The sequence below is a fragment of the Ailuropoda melanoleuca genome, chromosome 3 (genome assembly GCF_002007445.2).
Source record: "Ailuropoda melanoleuca isolate Jingjing chromosome 3, ASM200744v2, whole genome shotgun sequence".
NCBI classification, from domain to species: domain Eukaryota; kingdom Metazoa; phylum Chordata; class Mammalia; order Carnivora; family Ursidae; genus Ailuropoda; species Ailuropoda melanoleuca.
In genome coordinates, this window is record NC_048220.1 from 50,459,389 (window position 1) to 50,480,812 (window position 21,424).

The 21,424-nt window shown below is 36.4% G+C and overlaps 2 protein-coding genes across 6 annotated transcripts in view; one reads left to right on the forward strand and one right to left on the reverse strand.

Annotated features, from left to right (window-relative positions):
• The first annotated feature begins 767 nt into the window (after positions 1–767).
• Positions 768–8,055, forward strand: NSA2 (NSA2 ribosome biogenesis factor). The gene is made up of 6 exons (XM_002917208.4): positions 768–917; positions 2,444–2,631; positions 2,724–2,874; positions 4,511–4,690; positions 6,712–6,904; positions 7,795–8,055. Exons 1-6 carry the CDS (start codon positions 915–917, stop codon positions 7,860–7,862), a joined length of 783 nt encoding a protein of 260 aa, XP_002917254.2. The 5' UTR covers positions 768–914; the 3' UTR covers positions 7,863–8,055.
• Positions 8,056–8,327: 272 nt separating this feature from the next.
• The window catches only part of FAM169A (family with sequence similarity 169 member A), a 63,007-nt gene continuing 49,910 nt past the window's right edge, over positions 8,328–21,424 (reverse strand). For all 5 annotated transcript variants that reach the window (XM_019797470.2, XM_002917209.4, XM_019797469.2 and 2 more), the window contains 5 exons: positions 20,035–20,074; positions 19,408–19,558; positions 16,237–16,393; positions 13,873–14,082; positions 8,328–12,980 (listed from right to left, as the gene is read on the reverse strand). In XM_019797470.2, the coding sequence (XP_019653029.1) occupies positions 12,432–12,980; positions 13,873–14,082; positions 16,237–16,393; positions 19,408–19,558; positions 20,035–20,074 (1,107 nt within the window). In that variant the 3' untranslated portion in view covers positions 8,328–12,431. The remainder of the gene's footprint in view (positions 12,981–13,872; positions 14,083–16,236; positions 16,394–19,407; positions 19,559–20,034; positions 20,075–21,424) is intronic.

The following is a 21,424-nucleotide window of genomic DNA, read 5'->3' on the forward strand; positions in this document are numbered from 1 at the left end:
TATCCTGGTCACTAGATACATAACAAAAGGAATAAATAAAATACTTAGCATCTCCTACGGTGACATGTGCTGTAGAGAAGAATTAGGCACGAAAGGGAACTGTGCAGTAATTGTAAGCAAAGTCATTTAAAGCAAGTGACATTTAAATGACGTTTGAGCAAAGACGTCAAGTAGGTGTAGGAAGCAAAACCTGGGGGAAGCGTAGTCTAGGAAGAGAAATTACGTAATTTGTTGCACCTGAGAATGCTGGGTAGCATTAGGGTTTTAAAGAAAATAAATCACATTAGAAGATGGAGCCTTGAAAAACCTCAAATCCCAAACCCCCCTTAGTGCCTCAACTCCATGAACTAAGACTTAGGAAGATGATTAAGACCTTCTGGAGGCCTTTCGTCCTGCCTTGTGGCTGGCTGTTGCCTCCCTAAAGGGGGCACAGTGGCCAGGGCGCCGCACAGTCGTAGGCACGCGGGAGTCGCACCCCGCGGTCCGGTATTCACCTGGCACTAGGTCACATACTGGAGGCCGGCTTTTCCCCGCCGGGCGTTGAAGGCCGCAGGTGCAGGCTGCGCCAAAGTCCACAAAAGCCTCGCGTCACGACACACTACCTCGACGAACGCCCGGGTAACTCCAGAACAGAACTCAGATCTTCCTCGCCCACCTCCTCCGGCCGCCGCACTTCGCCATTTCCGCCGGTGCAACACTCAAATGCCGCCTGCTAGCAACTTCCGCCCTTCCAGCTAAACGTGAAGAACTGAGTCTCGGAACCGATGTGTCGCGCTTCCTCCCGAGTCGGTCGTTTTAGGACTGTCTCTCCGGTCGCGGCTTGTGTGGAGTTAGCCCGCGGGTCTGGGGGACCCGAAAATTGAGACCTTCTTCGCGCCCCGGAAGCTGCACCTGGCGGCTCTGCGGCCGTCACCATGGTGAGGAGGTAGTTTGGGGGCACTCGCATCGTAGGGCTTCAGAGTTGGTGGGGCCTGGGGGCCCTGGGGCTGGAGGCGAGGGATGGTAGGCGGAAGGGAGGTACTGAAGGGAATGAGGGTGGACTCGGTTGAGTGGGGAAAAAAAATGCATTTGGTGGACGCAGATTGGGGTATTTGCCAGAGTACAAGCTTTAGAAGGAGGTAGGTTTCACTCCGTTAAATTCCGGGTTTCGCCACGTGTTGTATATTGTCAGTGCCAGAGCCTAGCGATAACCCTGTACTGTAGGCCACTTCGTTTTATTGTTGAGGAAAATGAAGGCAGGCACGGCCACGGCCAAGCAGCTAATGAATTGCAGAGCCAGGCTTAAAGCACAGATCTGAGTGCCACATCCGATCTCTTTCTGCTATGTCTCTAATTTGTTTCTCTTCAAGATGGCATTCCACATGCCTTACCCATGATTTCTGCTAAGTTTATTGTGCTAGCAGTTGAAAACACCACACCTTAGATACATAGTACCTGGTTGATTGTTATTTGGCATTATTCTCTGTGCTGGAGTTGACTTTGCATCATTTTATTTTTGCAGTCTTGAAATACAATTGGATTGTGGCCACATAAATAAAGCAAAAGTGGCATATAAAATAAAAACAGGCACTTAAAAAGCAAAAAGGGATCCCATACATCGCTGGTGAAATACAAAACAGTACAGCCATTTGTGAAAAGTTTGGCATGTGGCCACACAAACGACTTCTGTGCCAGTGTTTATTTGCTAAAAATGGGAAGCAACCCAAATATCCATGAACCAAAGGATGAATGAATATACGTACGTGAAATACTACTTGACAATAACAAGGATTGAAGTACTGACACGTGTTTACAACGTGGGGCACTCTCAAAAGCCTTAAGTTAAAGAAGCTAGACACAAAAGGCTACATTCTGTAGATAATATAAGCTTCTTCACAATGAAAAAGGTAAAACTAGAGTGATAGATAACAGATTGGAGGTGGAAAAAAGAGGATTGTCTTCAGAGCAATACAAGGGAATTTTCAAAGGTGATGGAAATATTCTCTATCCTCATTGCGGTGGTTACAAAGCTGTGTAGTTTGTCAAAATGTAAAACTACACCTACACTTAAAAAGGGCACATTTCTTTATAAATTGTACTTCAATAAAACAGATTTCTTTAATAAAAAGTATGAATAATGATGAGGTTATTGAAAAACAGATTACTGATGTTCAGGAAAAAAGAGAGATCCTGGAGGTCATCCTTTTTGTGGTCCAGTGGATTTTGGACAATGAACAGTAACTTTCACTGAGATTATTACAGATGTAAATTCTGATGCCTCATACCATTAAGGATCAAAATGTATTTAACTCATATCATGTAAAGAGGTTTAACATCACAAGAGTTATTTCAGCAAGTGAACATTTGGATGACATAAGGCCTTCTGTACTTTCTATGGTACTCAGAATGTTTTTTAGCATAATTCTGTCAATAATTTTTAAAATTAACTTTCCTTGCATTATAGCCACAAAATGAATATATTGAGTTACACCGGAAGCGCTATGGCTATCGTTTGGATTACCATGAGAAAAAAAGAAAGAAAGAAGGTCGAGAGGCTCATGAACGTTCAAAGAAGGCAAAAAAGATGATTGGTCTGAAAGCTAAGCTCTACCATAAACAGCGCCATGCTGAGAAAATACAAATGAAAAAGACGTAAGTGATGAGTTCTTCATTGTAACAAGTTAACATATTTTAAGTGATAATTTTTAAAACTGATAATCTTGAATCTTCTTCCTTCTTGGTAGTATCAAGATGCATGAAAAGAGAAACACCAAACAAAAGAATGATGAAAAGACTCCACAAGGTGCAGTACCTGCGTATCTACTAGACAGAGAAGGACAGTCCCGAGCTAAAGTACTTTCCAACATGATTAAACAAAAACGAAAAGAGAAAGCGGTAAGAAATAAAAATTGAAGTCTTTATTTCTTTTTTGTTCAGGAAAATTTATATTAGTCTTTTTCTTCAGTTTAATTGGAAATATGAAGTCCAGCTACTATTCCCATTATTTAGATATCAAACTCTTTGTAAAGTTCATTTTGTATTAAATATTAACTAATGAAACACTTATTTTCTCACCATGAGAACATGTTAGCAATTTAACATTTGACAGGTTTTTAAAAAGTTATTAGAATATTACCCATCTTTAGTATAAAAAAAGTACCTAAAATGGTAGTAAGGCATAAATCTCAAATTCAGTATTTTAACAGCTTCCTAAACCTGACACCTCCTAATACTGTGGTCTTGTGGAGAAGATAGAACTGCTTGTTTTTGCTGCCCTGTATTGCTAAAATTTGTTAAAAAGTATGATAGTGGAAAACCTTCTGATTTTTTTTTAATACTACTGGATTACGCTTGGTGTCAAATTAGGTTAAAGCCTGCTAAAAACAGAAAAAGGCATAGATACTATTTTTAAACATCTGTGGATAAATTGACAGAAATCCAGATAGCAACAGAAATGTCCAGTCTCCAAATTTGATTTTAAAAAACACACTGCTTGGGTCGCCTGGGTGGCTCAGTCAGTTAAGCGTCTGCCTTAGGCTCAGGTCATGATCCCAGAAGGGATCGAGCTCCACATCAGGCTCCCTGCTCAGCGGGGAGTCTGCTTCTCCTCCTTCTCCCCAGTTGCTCTGTCTCTCTCAAATAAATAAAATCTTAAAAAAAAAAAACCAAAACGAACCACACTGCTTATATTTTGATGTATACTCTTTAAAATTAGAATGGTATAACTTGAGCACCCAAAGAAATTTTAGAGGTTGTCTACTAACCCTTCCTCATTTTACAGATAAAAAGACTGACATCCAGAAGGTTGTAAATCATTCTTCATGGTCATCATCTATGGAGTGGTAGAATTGCTTCCAGAATCTGTCTTAATAATAAATCACATTCTTTCTACTACATTGTACTGCTTCAGTTTTTCATAGAATTTTCATTCTGCAGAGGTTCAAAATATGTGACGATGATTTTGTCCTAATAGTAATCTAAAAGTCCACTCGAGGTAGATACAGAGTAAATTAAGAGGTGGAGAAAGTCTTCCACTTTTACAGTATTCACTATTTAGTAGTAAGCACATACACTGTTTCCAGAAATCATTGCCTTATTACAGGTGGCATTTTTCATCCATAACAAGGCATCGAGATTTATAGCTTAAGCAAACCATTTTACTTATTTAAGATTTTGTTTGACAGAGAGCACAAGCAAGGGGAGGGGTAGACAGAGAGGGAGAAGCAGGCTCCCCACTAAGCAGGGAGCCTGACTTGGGGCTAGATCCCAGGACCCTGGGATCATGACCTGAGTCACCCAAACACCCGTAAACCATTTTATTTAATGTATCCATGATAAGAAGCTTAATTAATTCCAATTAATTTGGGGCTTTTAAGGAGACAGTGCAGACTTCTAGAAAACATTGGAGCCAAAATCTTGTTGGTTTAGGAAAAAAGTGAATCCACTACTTTGTACAACTAAAACATATTTAATTTTTTATTCTCATTGCCTTTTACCAAAAGTATAAATTTTAACTGTGGTCTGTTTTTAGGGAAAATGGGAAGTTCCTTTACCCAAAGTTCGTGCCCAGGGAGAAACAGAAGTATTAAAAGTTATTCGAACAGGAAAGAGAAAGAAGAAAGCATGGAAGAGGATGGTCACTAAAGTCTGCTTTGTTGGAGACGGCTTTACTCGAAAACCACCTAAATATGAAAGATTCATTAGGCCAATGGTAAGTCCCTTGCAAGAGTGGGATGGATTATACTAGTTGCTATGTTAAATTAGATAAAGTACAATTTCCTAAAATTCCTAAAATTGGTATGAAAAGAGATTGAAAGACATTTTTATGCCTTTTTTTTTTTTTTTTTAAGTTATTGATAGGGATGGCTTAGCCATTTTCCACTACCATCAAGAATCTTGCCTTTGGTTCATAAGAGATAGATGAAAAATAATTCTTACTACAGACCGTGTCAGTGAATCCTGATTTTTAAATATGTCATATTAGAATCTTTGTTTTCCATGTGAAGTCATCTTATTCGACAAGCAACCTATATGCCTGACACTTGTTCTCTTTGAGAACAGTTAGAAAACTTGAGTAGTTTTTTCAAGAAGCAATTCCCATTTAGTAAGAAAATTAAAGCTTTTGAAAACATTCAGTATGTAGTCATTGAAAAAAGATTTTAATATAAAAGTGGAACTTTAATTTCTGTAGACAACCGTGATGGTCAAAACCATTCTCCTCCCCTTTCCCAAATGTTACTGAACATTTGGTTGACCTGTCAGCAACTCAGGCTGGGGGTGCCCACCCCCTGCACAGCCCCAAAATCCACAGACAACTTTTGACTCCCCAAAAACTAATAGCCTGTTGTTGCCTGGAAGCCTTACTGATAACATGAACAGTCAATTCATACATATTTTGTACGTTATGTGTATTATATATTATATTCTTAAAGCGAGAGAAAAGAAAATGTTAAGGAAATCCTAAAAGAAAATAAACTACTCTATTGAAATCTGCATGTAAGTGGACCTGTGCAGTTCAAACCTGTGTTAAAGGATCAGCTATATATTTTTTGCAGAATCCCTTTAAACAGACTGAATTGCTCTCCTCACTGGAAATCCATCCTGCTTAGAAAACCAGACAGAGGAGAGTTGGCAGTGTTACCCTAGCTCTCAACCTGAATAATTTTTAATGGATTAAAATGTTGTCAAGCAGCCTGTTTCTGTAAATAAAGTTCTGTTGGAACACAGCCATGCCCTTTCATTTACATATTGTCTATGGCTGTTTTTTCCTGTAGACTTTGAGGAGTTGTAGGAGAGACGTAAGGCTTGCAAAACTTAAGTGTTCACTGTCCATTTATAGAACCTTCACTCATCCCTGGATTGTATTATGGACTCCCTTGTTTTGGTTTCATATTCATAATCTCCTAAATACAGTTTGGTAACTATCAGTTCTATAGTGAGAGAATATACTAATGCTGTTCTAGGCTTTCTGTAGGTTGGCAGATAAATCTCATTGTGCATTAGTCAGATGGCATTCCCGGCTGTGTAAGTTTATTACAAATTTCATTAATAACTTTAGTATCGCTCTGTCCCCATACAGGCAAAAATCAAATTTAAGAGATTGTAGAGTGTTGTGGTTTTTGAAGTGCTACACCCCAAAAGGCCCTGTCTAGGTGATGAGTGACTCCAGTCTCTGTAACAGACCTCTCCGAGCTTTCTTCAGTCTTTGACCAGTATTATCAATGAAAAGCTAACAGTCCACCCTCCCTTTTCATCATATAAAACAGCTGAGGTCTATAGAGACTTGGAATCAGGAATTAAGTTTAATTCCATCCACACACCATTCAACCCGGGAACAAATCATTTCACCTGCCAATCTTTATAATCATTCAGAAAAAAATGGGAGAGGAACTGTAAGGTTATCATGCTTAAATAAGCTGTTTGTGTGCTCCATCATAGTGCCTGGCAAGTGCAGCAAGTCCTCAGGAAATGGTAGATAACAGGAAAATCTGAGTATGATGCTAGGTAACACTCCATGCTAAAAACAGCAGGAGTATGTGTTTGGGGGTTTTTCCCCATGTATTTATCAGGTTTTTAGTCTGTAGAATTAGAAGTATTTAACTTGATGCCTTAAGATTTGACATTATTCATCCATGGGGTTTTTTGATTTGCAAGACAATTGGAAAAGCAAAAAGGATCATTGCTCATTACTAGCATTTTAGACTGATAACATTTTTGTGTTTGACTTACTAGGGCTTACGTTTCAAAAAGGCCCACGTAACACATCCTGAATTGAAAGCCACCTTTTGCCTGCCAATACTTGGTGTCAAAAAGAATCCTTCATCCCCACTATATACAACTTTGGGTGTTATTACCAAAGGTACTGTAATTGAGGTGAACGTGAGTGAGTTGGGCCTTGTGACACAAGGAGGCAAAGTTATTTGGGGTAAGTAAAATTTTTGAATATGGGGCTGCTGCTGCTACACAATTCTAAAACTGAAATTTGCAAGTTGATAGAAAGTACACAGCAAATTTTAATGCAGAAGGGCTAGATTAAGTTAAAATGGTGTCATAAATCAGATTTAAATCTTTAGGAAGACAAAGTAGACAAAGTAGTTGTGAATGTGATTCTTTTTAACTTAGATTATTGCTTTCAATTATATGAAGTGTACTATATTGTTAGAATTTAGGACTGCTTTAAAAGGAGGGAAGCAGATAGAAAGTTAGTTATAACCAAAATATATTGAAAGAAAATACAGTAAATTAACCATAGCAGAGGAAGGAAGACATACCAAACACATAGCCACACTATTTCAGTAGTAATTAAAATAAAAGGTGTCATGCAGCAATTTTAACTCTTCTTCCCTCATTTTCTTAGTTTTCTGCTTTTAGTGTCCAGGTATTTCTAAACTTCAGTGTTCTCTGAAATTGAAGAATACACTCTAACTTCTTGATTGAGTCTTCATATGAGTTATTGACTCATACTTCATATTGGCTGACCTCAATATTAAGACAGGTTAAATTAATTTGAAAATTAAAACTTGTTGCATATTTTACTAAGAAAGGTCTGTGCAAAAGCAACAGTGCTCAGGTCAATCCACAAAGGCTTGTTAATACAACCTACTAACAGAATGGAGCTGACCACCATTTGTAAAAAGTATAAAAACAATATATAAAAATTGTTTCCAGAATTCATTTGATTTTGAGTGATTTGTAAAATCTCACTGATCCTACTGTCTTTTTTTTTTTCTTAAAAATGGTGATTAGAAATACTTTGGGCAAAGTTAATTTTTATCAGCATTAACATCTCTCCTTTTCCCATTTTGTTTTCCTCAGGAAAATATGCTCAGGTTACGAACAATCCTGAAAATGATGGATGCATAAATGCAGTCCTGCTGGTTTGACAGCAGTTTCAGACAAGTAATTCCTTATAATTACTGAAGATTACACACCAATCAGGAAGACCACCATTACTGTGATGGTTCTGAATACTACCAACCAGCCTTACCTATCTGCAATCATCAAGAGAAGTATTTATTCTATTCTGAAAAACATTAAAAAAGACATTTATTAAAATAAATGGTCTTTTATTTTTGAGTCTTTTTAGCATTTGGATGTTCATAAATTTGAGTAATTTTAAAAAACAATTATAGAAGTATCTTGGTCTGCATTAACTAGTGGACACTCAGCAGTGCAGACTTGTTACTGGAAAGGTCAGTGCACACTTAAATATAGAGCTTAGACTACGAAACGGTCATTTCTGAGACCTTACTTGAAGTTTCTTCCACCTAATTTTCATTAATCCTAAGAAATGTAGCATTAACACACGGTAGCATTTGTTTATAAAGTATTTATACTCTAGAAGTACAGGAGAGAGAAGGCACACTACACTAAATAGAGTTCCAAAGGATTTAGATAAATATTTTCACCTCTATGTCTTCATACGGTGAGTTGGTGAATTCATATTTTAAACGTTTTTTTCCTCTCAATCATGTATAGTAATACTTACTTGGAACTGTATTTTTACTCCGAATATAGAAAAAAAAATACACCAAAATGTTTATGCTTTCATATTTTTAGAATGGTTACAAATTCTAGGTAAAATTGTTTTTAAAAAAAAAAAAGATTGCACTGATGCCCTTAAAGAGAAATTTGTTTGCAGTTACTTGGATAATATAGAAAAGGTCATGTCTTAGGTTTGTAACTTGGTCAAAGCACTTTCGTGATCTGAATTATGTCTGTAGCTTTGAGCTTAAGGCGTCCAAAATATTACATTAATTTATAATGACATTAATGGTTTTAAATTGTTTATTTTTAAAGTCTGTCTTGAAAGTACAACCAATGTGATTGTGCCTTTAACAAAATCATTTAATGTCTAAACAAATTCAATATCTAAACACATCTTCGTTGATTAAAGTAGGGAAAAGGGAAAGAATATCAAAATACAGGCCAAGAAACAATCACAAAACATCCTACTTTAAAACTTAAAAAAAAAAACTACCAAGGAAACAAACTTGAGTACCTCAGTAAGACTTGCTATTCTGAATAATGTAGCATCTTTTCTAAGTTCTATAAACCTCGGAAGTTTTAGAACACACACACACCTAGGAAAAGAAAGGCTAGTTCCTTGGGAATGACTATCCAATATGGTACAATTACGTCAGGATGACAGAAGCTGAACCTTTCTTACAATTGTATTTTAACAACTGATTTTGCCACTAATAGAAATGGGGAATGTGTGAGTGACTTTAAGATTTGGAAGGTGAAAAAAAAATAGACTAAAGGTAAGCATAATCCCACAGAACTCAGTCTGCTTATTTATTTTAGAACCCAAAATAAGCAAATTATCTTCTACAAAGAAAGCTTTATATTAAGTATGCCAACAGAAGCATAACATCTGTAACTAATCACATCCATGAAAGACTGGGTAACACTTAAAACACCAGATTAGCTACAAGTGGACATAGAAGGCAGAAATTTCTAAAATGCTGTTACACAGATGAGTAATCTTAGTATAAATCCTGTATTTACATTAAGATCTGTATCAGTTTGCTGGTGTGACCAAACCTCAGAAGGTAATCCCTAAGAGTAAAGCAGTACATAAGAGCAGATATTTAGATACTAGGTAAAGACTCAATTTGATGTAATCATAAACCTTCAAGATACTTTCTAAAGTCACTGAAACAATTTTAGGTAGTGTTCTGGCCAGCTAAAAGTGAACCATTAATCACTAGAAAGTGTTATCCTTGACATATTTATTCTCTGCAATGAATGGAAACACCATGAATATAGACATTTTAAGTAGAAGACTGACATTCTGTCATGCTATTTGATTTTATAAAAAATCATAATAGATCCTCTCACCTTTAAAAGTTTAGAGGAGCTTTATAATAAATTCTTAAATATATTTCTGTGATGTCTAGCAATTGGATAATTTAAACTTGAAAGTAGAACGAAAATTTTGCTAATATCTATGCTTTATATTACACAAGGAAATATACACGTATTTACACAAACAAGTGAAATTCTTTTCCAGAAATAAAAATCCTAAACAGAAAAAAGTTCACAAAGGACTATAGAATGTGACTAGACACTCAACAACTAGACGAGATGGCTGAAATCAGATTTCAGTCCTCTATAATTCTCAAGTTCTTCTAATCCCTTGCAAAAAAACTATCTGTTTAGTTTTATTTAGATTCCTTATTGAGGATAAATTTTGTTATAAATTCTATACTCATTGAGTACAGAACTCATTTACTGAACGTGAACATGTTACTGAACACGAAAGTAAGGTTTTTCTAGGTTACCTAGCTTTCTCTACCATCTACAAACCCCCCAAAATAACATTTTCGGTCAGAGATAATAAAAGTTTTCTTGTATGCTAAGCAAAAAGTTCTGAAACTGCTTAAAATGCTCTTGCTGTTTAAGAATAAACCAAACAAGTTTAACAAGTATGAGTTTATACTGTTAGTACTGTTATATATGAGTAACTAAACGTGTTTTGTGAACTCAGCAACTATATTCACATATCAAGAGTTGTCAGTGAGCTCAGTCTTAAACTATACCCTTTTAAAGAAAGTATTCTCAACAATGAACAATCCAAGTAAAAAAGTAAAATATCTAAGTGTTAGGTTTTTAAATCTATTTTAAGAAATTAAAAAAGGAAATGTTAAGAATTTACTAAATCCTCATATCTTTATTTCCCTAATTGTAGTAAAGTTTCTCATAAAATCTATAAAACAGCATAAACATGTGACAGATGTACTAGTACCAGTCATACTTATTTTTTTCAATTAATCAGCATTTGTTGAGAAAACAAATGGCCAAAGTGCTTTAATTTTCATTTGGAGTGAAATCATCTGGCTTGTCTCTAACCAATAATTAAGGAAAAAGTAGGGGATACAAGTATTCAAAATTTTACATGAATAGGAGGGTTTGCTGTTTTGCCTGCTGAAACATTTTAACTTCGCTTATTAGACCTAAAATATCAACATTCCAAAATAAAATTTAATGACATCACCTGACTGGAGACTGGATAAACCTTTGACATCAATCCTTAGCACCTCAAATAATGAAAGTCATAACATGGTTATGGACCACGCTGTTCTACAATCTAAATGGTCTCAAAGCATTTAGATGAGGACCAAGCTGTTTTACAATCTAAATGGTCTCAAAGCACTCTCTAAATTAACTGCAAATCTGAGTGTACACAATACTTCCAAAGAGTAGGACTGTTTTAAGATTCTCTTTGGATTCTAAAAATAACCACTTCGTTCATTTTTAAATAAATTACTTTATAAAAATTAACAAGAGAATTTGTTTTTTAAGTTTTCTTAGGCAAAGGCCTTTGCTATAGTACCACAGTGTATACACACAGGCTAGCTTGTAACCTGTCATCACAGAACAAATTCAGAGTAAGCAAGACCAGAGCAACAACCAAAGCCTCCAATTTGATCTAAGCTCTTCTAACTATAGCTCCTTGGGCAGATTCATTCCCGCCATCTAGATCTAAGATTGTGGGGCACAGTCCAAATCTACCCTGATACGGATGCCAAGGGCATAAGCTGGCAGATAGGCAGGCAGATTTTTTGGCAGGAATCACTCTGAGGGAAGTGGATGAAAGCTGAGGAGAATATATGATTATAGAGTAAAGGCAGTGGCAGGATTAAGGAGAAGCCTTAGGAAGGGTTCTCACACTTCTGAAGTATATATGTTAACTGGATGAGGACAAAAGTATAGTCCCCAGCTTCCCCAGCTTCAAATGATACTTTATATTATATTAGTGTCTACATGCCAGAGTTAAATCCCCAGCAGTACTGTAAATGCTAGATGTTACAAAGCCTGGGTGGAAACAGATTTTATACCTTTCCTCAGACACTGAAGTCAAAGGAAGAAACCTCATATACACAACTAGAATTAAGAGGCCAAAATACCACCTGCATAAGCCTTTCACCATAAATTTCTATTTGTGCTCTCATTTAGTTGAAGTATATTTTCATTTACTGACATTTTTGTTTAGACATGCCTACATTTTAAAAAATGATTAGTTTTGATTTTTAAGATAAAACTTCTAGAACCCTCACCAAGTTTACTATTAAAATCCATAGTATAAAAGACTTCTGTGATCCTTACAGGTAATGTAAAGCCTACTACTTTCAGTTTAATTTATATTTTCTGAAATATTAATGGTCAGATGTCCCCAATTGCTAAAGAAAATATAGTATGATCTGGTTTCCCAAAGTCGAAACATGGTTAATAAAAATAAAAAAATTGTATTTACACAAAATAGCCTGAAAAATTAAAAAGAATGGTGAATCCTAGGTCCTAAGGGGGACGGAAAACCGGCATCATAAATAAGTTCAAAGTGAAATTTTGGAATTTTTGCCCTGTGCCCCATGCCATTTATTAATTACCATATTTTAAAAACAACAATTATGTTACAAAGAAGAGGGTTTATCATCTGCATATCTTCTTCATGTCAGCTTGGCTTTCTTCTTAGCAGGTCCTTTATGCCCTTTGGCCTTTCTTCTTAAATTCCGCCTGTCTACCACAGGCACTTCCACTTCTATTTCCTCTGAGCTGCTATCCACAGTTTTTTCTGTTGACTGTGTAAACTGATCCAATTGCTCAGAAGATGCTTCAGACTGCTCCTCTGACTGGTTCTTCTGTCCCGTGTTCTGTGAAAATGGCACATCTTCAAGTTCAACCTCTATCAAAGAGCTCTGAGATAGAGCTGTAGACGTTTCCTGGGGCTCAGGTACCCCCTCGTCACCCTGGTCTTCCAATGAAGAAGTAGTGTTGGGTGATAAATTTTCAGAGATTGATTCCTCAGAAAATTCAGCAATCACAGAGTTTGGAAAACCACTGTCAGATCTTTCTTCATTTGGGATAGTAGCAACATTGTCTGAACTCCCAAAATGTGCTTTCTTTCTTGAAACTAGTGGCAGTTTCTCTTCAGTGTGCCCCTTTTCATCAGATGGGCCTTCATCCAGCAACATTTCTGAGTCAGTTATATGTGAGGTCTAAAAATAAAAAACCGGGTGAACAAACTTTTGCAGTATAGTTCTTACATAATCACACTAATACGCAATGACAATGAACTGCATTTTCAAGAATTCAGTACTCAATACTTTTGTTCATCGGGTGTACATATTCTGAATACAAGTCAATCACTTCAAACTTCTTACGTAATAAGCTGGTTCTTGTTTTAAAGATACAATAAAAGTAATTATTTTACCTCAAAAAGTACTTAGGACATTTTATTATCAAGGTTCTTTAAAACCATGAATCAACTTAAAAGTTTTTAGGTTTTTGGTATTACTGAGCCAGAACCAAGAGTCCTTTGGGGCTTGACACTGTGCCACCCCAATAAGTCTGACTACAATTTCATTAGATGATAGGTAAGAGCAATGGAAATTTTATTCATTTATTTATTAGAGACACTAATAAAATAATGCTTTACAATAGTTTTTTAGCCTTAAATTGGAATATTTGAAAGTAAAAATGAAATTTCTTTAAAAATAGTCTATCAGGTTTTTCCCACTAATCTAATCTGTCTCCATAATTAAAACAAATTAAAATGACTGTATTCATCATAGACTATGTAAGCAATAGGTATTCAAGCATTTGGCAAATAATGCTTTATCTATTTGTCGAAGCATTTCTCTAAATCTACAAAAAAAACTCGTTATCAGAAGTCAGGTATGTATTACAAGGTTACAAAGATGTGAATTTATGGAATATTACCGATTCCATTTTCTTAAAACACCTAATCTAGCAAAATAATTAATATAGAATTAGTTTTCCTGAAAGACTATACTAAAGGGGAGGAAAATATATATACTACAATGCCCCTTCCATGTCACCAACACTGGAACAGTTTGACTATACAAAATTAAGTTATTTCCCTCTTACCTTATCCTGTGCAACAGTGTCAGGGGGTTTTGAGGTGGGGGTTTCCACCACCAGTGGAACAAGAGTAGTAGAGTCTTCGCTGGAATTAAGAGACTGCAATTTTATTTCTTCATCTAAAACTTCACTAGTGGAGTCCTCCTCTTCAGTTATAAGTGACGTTTTAAGAGTATCATCCATTATCTCACCATTCATAGGCTCTAATTCAGCTTCCTACATCATTGGGGGGGGAATAAGTCAGGACATAATTATAATCTAACTTATTTGTCATGCAAGGTGGGTCCATTCTCAGTCTCCACCTGTCATGCACGAGGACTCAAGATAAAGTCTACCACATTGCAGGACCTGAGTTAAGGAAGAGTCTTACTGAGAAAAACAGGAAACTCTTCAGGCAGAGTCAGTAAAAGAAAAGAGTGCACAAGTAACCCAAATTCCCTCTGTTCTCATGGAGACAGCAGACAGACCATGATACTCTGTAGACGCAGTACAGGTCTGAGATGCAGTGAAGACACCCTGTCCCTGTCTTGTTCTTCCTTATAGGGCCGTCAGGAGTGGAACCTTTTCAGTAAAAAGGCACCAGAGACTCTAGATTTTATGGCAGCTCTTTACAGAACACCAGCTGATCAGCACTTAGAATCTTTGGGGCTTGTGGGAAGTTATGGGTTACCCTGCCAGGGGGAGGAAGCACTACCAGTCTTGTGGGAAGCTGAGTTTGGATACAGCTTCTTGCTGGAAGAAGAAAGCCTTCAGTCTCAGCTCACTGTCCAGTCAACTTTGAGTAATTTTTTAACAATCCTACTCCTTATATCACATTAAATATGGAAATATCAGCAAGGTGATAACACAAATCTTCCAGTTCTAAAACTCTTCTGCCAACGTTTATCAACATAAAATAAAATACTTCTATTTAATGTTTAACAGTTCTAATGAATCTTAGTGACATTCTAACAGAGGGCGTTTTATTACCATTGTAAAAATTAGAAAACGATGCACTCAAGGGCTCAGAAATAGGTTTGTCTGGATTATGTAGGATCCCTAAAGTCACAGTGATACTGAAATCAGGGACTTAGAAAAGCTTACCTGGCCAGTCTATAGAAATGGACTGCTTACAGACAGTAATTATAATAAAGCTCATAAAAGGATCAACTAGGGTATGAAAAAATGTTGAAGAAAATGAGAAAAACACAGCAAAAGCTTAAAAAACCCAGAATGTTGGAAATTAACTAAAAGTGAGAAAAAAGAAGAGAAAAACCTGTCCCTTCAAGTTTTAGGTTTGGGAATAGAATGATAGATTTTTTAAAAAAAACCACAGAGGAAAAAAGGCTCAATTCAGAAGTGATAAGAAAGAATAGAGATTATGTTGAATTTAAGATAATAAAAGATATCTGTCAACATAGAATATTCAGAAAACAAGTAATATTGTGGCATTACAGTCTCAATCAATATTCAAAGTCTAGAGTTATTGGTCATCCCCAAAGAAATGAGAGTTCAACCATTAGATTGGATGCATTTTCATAGAACATGAAGCAAGAGCAGAAAGTCAAGAACCAAGTCTTCTAGAATGTCTACAAATAAACGAAAAAAAGGAGGAAGCACAATAATCAATAAATAAAACCAAAGAAAACTTCAGGTAAGAAAACCAAGAAACCAAAATACACTGGTGTTATAAAGCCTACTGTTATAGGTGCCTAGAGAATACCAAGGGAAGACACAGTAGTCAATCTAGGTGAGGAAAACCACTGGGAGTGAATGCAAGTGTCACTGGTGACCTACTATGTGCTCAGTGTATTGCTGGACAAGTGAAACCCATTACGTGAAGTACATACAGCACGTATTATTATATATATATATATAAAATAAATATATTTTTACATTTTACACACAGCATATACTATATATATAATATATTATATATATATATTTTTTGGATGATGAATTTTATTCTTCTAACCAAGATACAGGTGCAACTGAGGCCTTATTGACCTTATGGCATTCTAACTGGTTCTACAAGGTATACCTTATAGTCGTATAATTTGTGTTACTTCTTAAGTATGTTTAATCTTTCACATTAATTTATATTTTAAATATACAGAGGGATCTTTTTACCTCAACATCCTCAATTTTACCTTTGCTGTAAGTCAAACTTTTAAAAATTCAGTTTGAAACATGAAACAATACTTGTTAACTTTATCCTCTCCCCAACTCCAGTACCTGACCTTGCTTAGTATAGAGATATGCTTTTAGCATTAAACACAATTCTACTATGACTCTATAAGAGATCAACAGATTTTTCTAACAATTCATGATTACGAAAGTTAAAATTTAGTTTACCTTCATTCACTTTATTTAATAAGTGGGGTCTCATACCTTTTCACCATCTTGCTTTTCCAGGCGTGGTTGGGTTTCTGGTGCAGGCCGAGCATCCTTATCACTACTTTCGTCCTCAAATTCAATCACACCTTGTTCAGGTTCTTCTTCCAGGAATTCTTCTGAGCTCTCTGATGTGCGTGCAGTAGATTCCAATCTAGGAAAGAAAACCACTCTTACTTGTTTTATGAAGGATGAATATAAAATTTCAGGAGTCTGTTAATTAAGTACCACTTTAGAGAATCAACCAAGCGTAGTTTAGTCAACAACTTCCAATCTTACAGGTCCAAAACCCATCTCTTCTCACAAACTCGTCCTCTTTCCTACCTTGTTCTCTAGTTTGAGTAGTAACACCACAATCTCCTCAATCATGTAAGCTAGATTCTTCTTTTACTCTAACCGTATCTCATTGGCTTTCATTCTATTAGAATAACACACATCCCAATTTACCTGACACAGTCCAGTTTCATAGCTTTTGTCCCAGCATCGGCATAATCACTAATAATGCCCCTTTCATTCTCAAAGATATCAGTTTGGACAATAAATGATATGGTTTTGTTCTACCTCCAAAATGCCTTTCAGACATCCCTAATTTTCTGTTCCCATTTTCATGGCCCTCCTTCAGGCCCCAATTCTCTCTGGACCACCGTAACTTTGTCCCAACTCATCTCTGAACTTGCAGTACACACATTCTTTAGTAAAGCTATGAGAGCTCTTTTTATGATATACCCATCTATACCTGTGACAATCCAGCTCAGAAAATTCTGATGGTTCTCTGCAGCTTAGAGAATAAAGTGTATCTCCTTACAAAGCCTAACATGACCAGACCATCATATATATCCATAGCTAAATCTATAGTTTTTAACACCTGAAATCATAGAACATTTACTATCTTGTTTCTGTGGGTTAAGAATCCAGGTGTGGGTTAGCTGGGTACCTATGGCTCAAGGTCTCATAGAGTTGCAATCAACCCAGTCTCGTCTCAAGGTCTGATTGGCAGTGCTCCCTCCGACCACCTCAAGCTCTCATTCATGCAGTTGTTGGCAACATTTAGTTCTTCATGAAGCCTAATAGACTAAGGGCCCAATTCCTTGGGGACAGTACCTCCTCATAGGTCTGCCCACAGTATGGCTACTTGCTTCCCCCTGCATGAGTTATGCTGCTGGGCCTCATCCACCAGGCAAAGGAGATCTTCTTGCTCATCACATTGCCAAATACTTCGATGAGTCACTCATGCTGCCACAATGCCTGCTGGCCTGGACCTAGACTCTCATATTTTTATTTCCCACTAGATGGTTAACATTCACATTACACATCGGTTATCCTTATTAATATTCCTCTGAGCTTTCTGCCTTTACTCACGCTGTACCTGCATGGTGCAACACAGTAGCCACAACGCATGTCATAATTCACATTAATTAAAATTAAATGAAATTAAAAATTCAGTTCCTAAGCTACACTGGCCATACCTGAAGTACTCAATGGGCATACTAAGTAGGGCTGCCATTTTGGGCAGGGCAGATAAAGCACATTTTCATCACCACAATAAGTTCTCTGGACAACCCTGGTATACATCAGGGGTCAACAAACTTTTCCTTTAGGTTTTATGGGCCATATGGTCTCTGAACAACTACTCAACTTTGCCACTGTAATACAAAAGCAACCATACAAACATGTAAGCTAAAGAATATGGAAGTGTTACAATAAAGTTTTATTTACAATAGGTAGTGGGTCAGATTTGATCGACAGACCACAGTTTGTGGACTCCTGGACTAGAACATCTTCTCTCTCAACTCTGCTTGTTGAGATTCAACTTATCTTTCAAGCCCTGGTCCAAATGCCAAATCTCTCTATCCCGTCAATTAGATTCAATCAAATCTCTCCTCTGCATCTACACTGTTTCGTACTTCTACTATTGTACCATCACAATCCACCTGCAGGGAGCTTAACCTGTGTCACAGGTATAGCTAGTGAATTAGAAACCATCAGGCAGTCAATTCTTCAAGGGAAAAGATGACATCTGTTCTTCATAATAGCTACTAAGTAAACATTCAAGCATTTAGTCTTAACTGTTACTGTTCTATTTATGAAAAACAAACACAATTCCACCACTCTGGGATGTTCAATATAAAATACAGTTATATTCCCTTATGAAAAGGATATTACATCAAAATGTTACATAGGAAGAAAACTATAATTATTTAACCTCTTATCTTTTCACAAATTACTAGATTTAAATATTTAGTTAATAGTTGCCTTTAACACGAATTTTTCACTAAAATAAAACATTTACATAAATAATTATCCAAATTCAAAATTATTTACATAATAAAATGAGCATAGGTACAGAATTTTCTACTTGAATAAAATAATTTCACAGATAAAATGGCAAACCTATGAATGGTTAACTCAGGAACAATGGGTAGGACTATTAGGACAAAAAAGCCTAGTTTTACTATAAAATTTGAAATCTTGCTTTCTTTAAGGTTACAAGGAAGATAGAGGATAAAGTTTTGACCCAAGTGTTCTGTTGATTCAACTGGCTATTAAGTTCCTAGAGGAGGTGACTGAACCACTTACAGTTATCGCTAATTTGTGTTATATCCAACAACCCAGTAAAATGAATCTGTTATAAAATAAACTTAGGGTTTTTAAAAAATTGACTAAATCTCAGCATTTACTAAAAACTAGAGCTACTATCAAAGTTGGGATAATATAATCACTAGAATATTCTCTTGAATTTTCAAACATGAGAGATTAAATTGTGGATTTATTTTACTTTCTTACTTGGCAACTTCTCCCTGTAATACATCAAAGTGAGTACAATCAGTAATCCTGTAGAAGAATTTAAATACTAACTCATACACCAAGGTTATTTGCTACACAAACAATATAATAATAACTTCCACCTTAAATACTAAATACTAATAATATGAAAATAAGAAGGGGCACGTGCGTGGCTCAGTTGGTTAAGCATTTGCCTTCCACTCAGGTCATGATCCCAGGGTCCTAGGATTGAGCCCTGCATCCAGCTCTGCGCTCAGTGGGGAGTCTGCTTCTCCCTCTGCCTCTGCCCCCCATCCGCTTAGGCTCTCTATTAAATAAAATCTTTTAAAAATATATGAAAATAAGAAGAACAAAATGATGAGAGAAAAATAACCAACACTTTACTTGTTTATTGAAGCTGTAGGTGAAGTCTGGGGCATCTTTTCATCTTCTCCTTGAGAACTACTAAATTCAGAATCCTGAAACCGCTTCCCAATCTTTGGCCGCTTCAGATGACTACTTCGAGTACGAGTGGAAACTGGTGTTTTATCATGACCTGAGAAAAAACAGCAGTACTACAATTAATTCAGTATGTCTTAAAAGGATTATCTGTTAAAATACACAGAAATGTAAGAACTATGCTAGCTTACATATACTCCCACAATTACGTATTTCTTTCTCTCACTTATATCAGGCCAAAAAAAGATGTCAGTCTCACATTATTCATTCCTCACATTTCCATACTGCCCTGAGTTCTGCAGTGTATTTTTGCATTTTTACTTATATTCTCTCCCAATAATCTTGGGACATAAACAAGGCAGACACCACTCTCCCTATTTAACAGGTAAAGAAATGAGGAAAAGAGGTATATGAGAGCTTACTTTGTTCACACAGCAAGACCAGTGGTAGTGGTGGCATTATAACTCAGCTCCAGATCTTAGAGTGGGATAAGTCTTCACTTACTCTAACAGACATCTCCCGCCCCTAAATTCTAAGCATCTCAAATACTGGTGGATTAGCTGAATTTCTTACCTTCGGACGTACTTGCAAAGGCATCTTTTAGAGAGTCAATCTAAAATAGAAATACAGATTAAAACCAAGAGTTTTAGATCATTTTTTTTCTCCCTATGAATTTACTTTAGTCGGTGTCAAAGAAAATCTTGTGAAACACTTTTCAAATAGTACTTTTTGTATTCACTATTCACCATTCAAGGAAATTTACTGATAAAAGGTGATGTTACAGCCTCGGGTTATCCTGAGGTAACGACTGAGCCCTGAGCCTTACTGAGCCATCTAAGATGTTACAGTGTGACTCACTGGAGTTTCCTCATGTCCTGTCCTCAGCTATCTCCTCTTCTCTGTCCACATGCTCTTCCTGTGTAATTTTATGTACTACCTTTACTTCAACATCTGTTTGCTGATGAATCCAGATATACAATTTAATCTCCTGATTTCCAAAGTTCTTTTTCAAAGGAAATATGGGAGCTCCATCCCAATTTCACAACCAACCTGTTCCAAATTGAACTCTTATCTTTTCCCAATATTATTCTCTGTCTTGGTTAATGGCAATAACAGTTCAGTCAGCCATTCTGGCCAAAAACCTGTGAGTCAGTAATGATTTCTTCTTAACCTTCATTCAGTGAACTGCAAAGCCTGTCAATTCTGAGACTCTGAAGAATCTCTCAAAACTGCCCCCTCCTTTGTACTACCGATGCATTAGTTTAGGCCTTTATCATCTTTAATGTGAATTATTCCAAGAGCCTCATCCCTGGTATCCCTTGCTCTAATCACATGCTCTGTAATCCCCTCCAACCTGATGACAAAGATGCTTCCAAATCACAAACTGTGCTCTTTTGCTTTAAAAAACAAAAACAAAACCTTCATGGTTTTTCACTGCCTAGAATATAAACTCTCAACCTCTTCAAAACCAAATACCTCTTACATACCAAACATGCCATTTTCTTTCACACCTGTTTGGTTGTGTTTTTGTTTTTGTTTTTTTAACACGCTAGCCTTTGGGAAACCCTAACCTTTGTCACAAAACCCTAACCTTTGTTGCTACTTCACCTATTCCACTCCTTGGGTAGAGTTACTCATACTCTGTTATGTACCTTCAATCACTTGCTATATGCTCTACTAAGGAAATTATAATCCTGTAGTTTATTTATCTGTTTCCGATAACGGACCACCTACTTATCCCATGCTTGTAAGAACCATTTCTTTGTACCTCCAGTGCTTGCCACAGTATCTACTTTATTATATAAACTACTATTCATCATACACTTAAGGAAACCCTACAACACAGTAGGCACAGAGACTTTAAGAAGGTCTATTGACAGGACACAAACAAGGATGAACTGTGACAGATAAGACAAAAATCCTGTCTTCAAGAAGCCTGTAGTTGAACTAGACAAGGTTAACA

Bases quoted from the DNA above. Each gene is read 5' to 3' on its own strand.
- NSA2 (XM_002917208.4), top strand. The intron at 2,875-4,510 runs GTAAGAAATAAA...GTCTGTTTTTAG, and splicing joins AAAAACGAAAAGAGAAAGCG to GGAAAATGGGAAGTTCCTTT. The intron at 4,691-6,711 runs GTAAGTCCCTTG...TTGACTTACTAG, and splicing joins AAAGATTCATTAGGCCAATG to GGCTTACGTTTCAAAAAGGC.